Here is a 3,289-nt window from a genome sequence, read left to right as displayed (position 1 = left end):
CATCATCAGCCTGGTGTTGTCTGTAGGATGCGGCCTGCTGCTCATCTTCTTGGTTTGGAAGAAAGAGTATCTGCAAAAGCCCAGCCACTACCTGCGGTGTAACCTGGCGGTAGACGACATCATCTTCACCGGCTGCCTGATCCCCATCTGTATCTACGAACTTTTCCAGCAAGACGCCAGCGGGGAACAGCTGTGGTGTACGGCTAAACCACTGGTAGCGCCCGCATGTTCGATGTCTATGTATGGTACATACCACATGATGGCAGTAGACCTGTACTACTTCGTGTGCCACCCACTACACTACCATGAAAAAGTCACCACAAGACGTGTGGTCGTTGGCATCTTGGCGTTTAGAGCCTTCTCCTTCCTCGGACTTACGCCTGTGGCCTTTGGCGCACGCCAAGTCCCCACGTACAGCCTGCATTGTGAGATGACCACAGTTCCTGGGAACAGCACCTTACCTGACATTTTCATAGGCATGAACGCACTATTCGTATTACTTGTTGTTCTCTCCGTCACAGTGATATACTACCTTGTCTTCAAGGAAGCCAGAAGGCAGCAGGAACGAGACGAGAACCGTGACCTGTGGGTGTTCCAGACCAGGGCGTTCAAAGTGATGCTGCCGCATGCTATCGTGTTGGCTGCATCTCTAACCACTGCCCTTTTCCATGTAGCCATGGTACGTATGCGAGCTCTGATCAGCGAAGAGCAGATGTCCCAACGTGCCCTGATCATCGCTGACCGCACGGCCATCCTCCTGCTCCTGACGCTATCATCCCTGGCGAACCCATTCATCTACAGCTTCCGGCTGCCAGAGTTCCGCCGAGCCTGCAGGGAGCTGTGCGGATTGCGGACCAACCCTAACCCGCCGGTGGTACCGGCGCGACGGGTTCGGCAGGACGGCGCGGAGATGGCCGCCGTCACCGGTCCTAGGCGGCGCGGTGCACCGGCCACGCAACTGGCGTCAGTTCAAACCTCTCCAGCGGGCCTGATCATGCAGCCCACGGTGGAGGAACTGCCTTCCGACCCAGCAGAAAAGCAGGCAACACAGGCAGACACGACCGTCCCCGGACCAGCCTCCCGTGCAGAACACCAGACCGCCTCAGGGCGACTGTTCCGGCTAACAGTGAGGGCGGAGGTGCACGCCAAGCCAACACCACGTCCTGAAGACAACATGACGGTAACCCTTCCCGGACAAGTACACACGGATGCCGAAACAGAAGACGTCCCTACACTTACACTGGACACCGAGAACAACCAGGCAACAACAGGACACACTTCGGACCGCCCGCTTGTGCGTGCAAAGTTAGCATGGGAGGGCTAGGTACAAGCCATTGCAACAAAGGCCGACCCTGAAGAAGAGACACCCCGAAATAAGGACTTGCTCTCTGAAACAGTTAAACCAAACAAGACCTGTGGAATAGATTTGGACAAATCAGGAACAGAATTACCCAAGGACCCTGTGTTCATTCACTTTGAAAATATATTACCATCTGAATTAGAAAAAAGTGAACAGTTCAGGCAAGGAAGCGGGGTTAGGAGCAGGACCACCGTATCATCAAGGAGGTTTACCTCCTTGGTATCATCCACTATCCAAAGGGGCAGAGGTAGGCTTGTTTTACCAGTTTTCAAGACGTTCATTCACTCGGTTCATTCACTTGTAAGATTGAAGACCGTTTTACAGTCATGATCCCTTCAACCTGGAACCGGGCCACAATAAGTTGGCTTTCCTTAACTTAATCCTGTAATGCTCTGGCGCATGATACGAGTAATATATGTCATTGCCTTCATTATAAAACGGTCTCTGCCTCTGGTCTTGCACTGGGGGCATTTGTAAAGAGAAAAAGAAAAAAAAACTGAAGAGTGATTGTATTGTGTTAGACAAAATTGCGTAGTCATCCCTGAAGAGATCACTAAAACTGAACTATTCCTAGAAGATACACATTTATCGTCTAGTCTGGTTGTAGTAAAATTCACTGTGACGATTATTGTATGTGTATTAGTATACTCTAATTGATGTGCATATATATGTATGATTAGTAACATGTTTTGTAGTTGGCCAGTAATTGTCCATAGTGAAGTGAAAATGTACCGGTCAATACATGTTCCAAACGCTAGTAAAACAGTAGTTCTTGGGACCTGAAGTAAACGTGTTTGTAAAATCTTGACTATCAACGTATGTTTATAACAGTATGTATTTATTATGTAGCTCGTCGCCATTGTTGTGTATGTAATGTTTTTTTTTATTCCGAAACATATAATCACAAGACGTGGTGACGGCACACTCAAGTTTTTTTCAACTTATATTAATGCCGCCACCAACACAGGGGACAGTACGTATTCATTTACACCTGAGTGAAGTGAGGAAAGTCGTGTCAAGTGCCTTTCCCAAGGGCACAAGATCGGTGACATGTAAGGACTCGAACCCGGGGCCTCTGGTTCCGAGTCGAGAACGCTGCCGCTACGCCACACGACCCCACAAAAATGTAAATGTATGTAATGTTGCCCAGGCCACATAGGTTGACCCGCATAGCTTGTTATGAGTTATTTTATGTAATGTAATGTAATCATTTCCACTTAGTTTGACATGCAGTTCTAATTAAAGTGTATGTACTGCCAAAGCTAATTCAAATATCGGACTATGTAGCTCTTTAATTTGCTTTATTGTTTATTGGTTATATGTAATGTAGCGCATATATATGCGTCGACCCCCGTATACGTAAGTTGTCTAATTGCGAATTGTCATTTTCTGTACTATTCTCAGCTGGTTTGCCATGTGCAGTTTAAGTGTTCAAAATAAAATTTGATGGCTTGTAGTGCACGCATTGGCTCCCGAGTATCTTTGGTTAACGTGTAGTAGTTCTCAGTTTTGTTTTATCTAGTCGATGTTCTGGTAAAAGGGTGCTATAAACATATTCATGAGGCACGTGGTTCGGGACGCATATACCGTACCGGTTAACATCGAATAATTGCAAGAATTTTTAATAACCGTTGTTGATATAATAACCGCTGGAAAGTTATATCTCGATGCCTGCATGATGACGTCCCACATTATGAGATGCCATTCCGTGCCTCACGTCAGAGATGAATAACAAGAATGTTCTAATAAATGTTCATCTACGGAACTATCTGATGATGAGTGGCAGCGACAGTCTGAGACACACAGGCTCAGACTACAGCAGTTATTAAAGTTATTAGCTTAAAAGCTCCAAATACAAAGGCTGTTAACTGACAACATTTTTTCTCTTTATGATTCTCACGATACAGTTAAGAGTAGGGGGAGCGGCAA

General features: G+C 46.7%; 1 protein-coding gene across 1 annotated transcript; it reads left to right on the top strand.

Annotated features, from left to right (window-relative positions):
• Positions 1–259: 259 nt before the first annotated feature.
• On the top strand, positions 260–1,345 carry LOC109476792 (adenosine receptor A2a-like). Its single transcript, XM_019777813.1, has one exon. It carries the CDS (start codon positions 260–262, stop codon positions 1,322–1,324), a length of 1,065 nt encoding a protein of 354 aa, XP_019633372.1. The 3' UTR covers positions 1,325–1,345.
• Positions 1,346–3,289: the final 1,944 nt, after the last annotated feature.

The sequence above is a fragment of the Branchiostoma belcheri genome, unplaced genomic scaffold, assembly GCF_001625305.1.
Source record: "Branchiostoma belcheri isolate BF01 breed outbred unplaced genomic scaffold, Haploidv18h27 scaffold39, whole genome shotgun sequence".
Taxonomy (NCBI): domain Eukaryota; kingdom Metazoa; phylum Chordata; class Leptocardii; order Amphioxiformes; family Branchiostomatidae; genus Branchiostoma; species Branchiostoma belcheri.
Note: the sequence above shows the minus strand (reverse complement) of the source record. Positions and strands in the feature narration are given on the sequence as shown.

Excerpts from the sequence above, each read along its gene's own strand:
- LOC109476792 (XM_019777813.1), top strand. The coding sequence starts at position 260 with ATGGCAGTAGACCTGTACTACTTCGTGTGCCACCCACTACACTACCAT.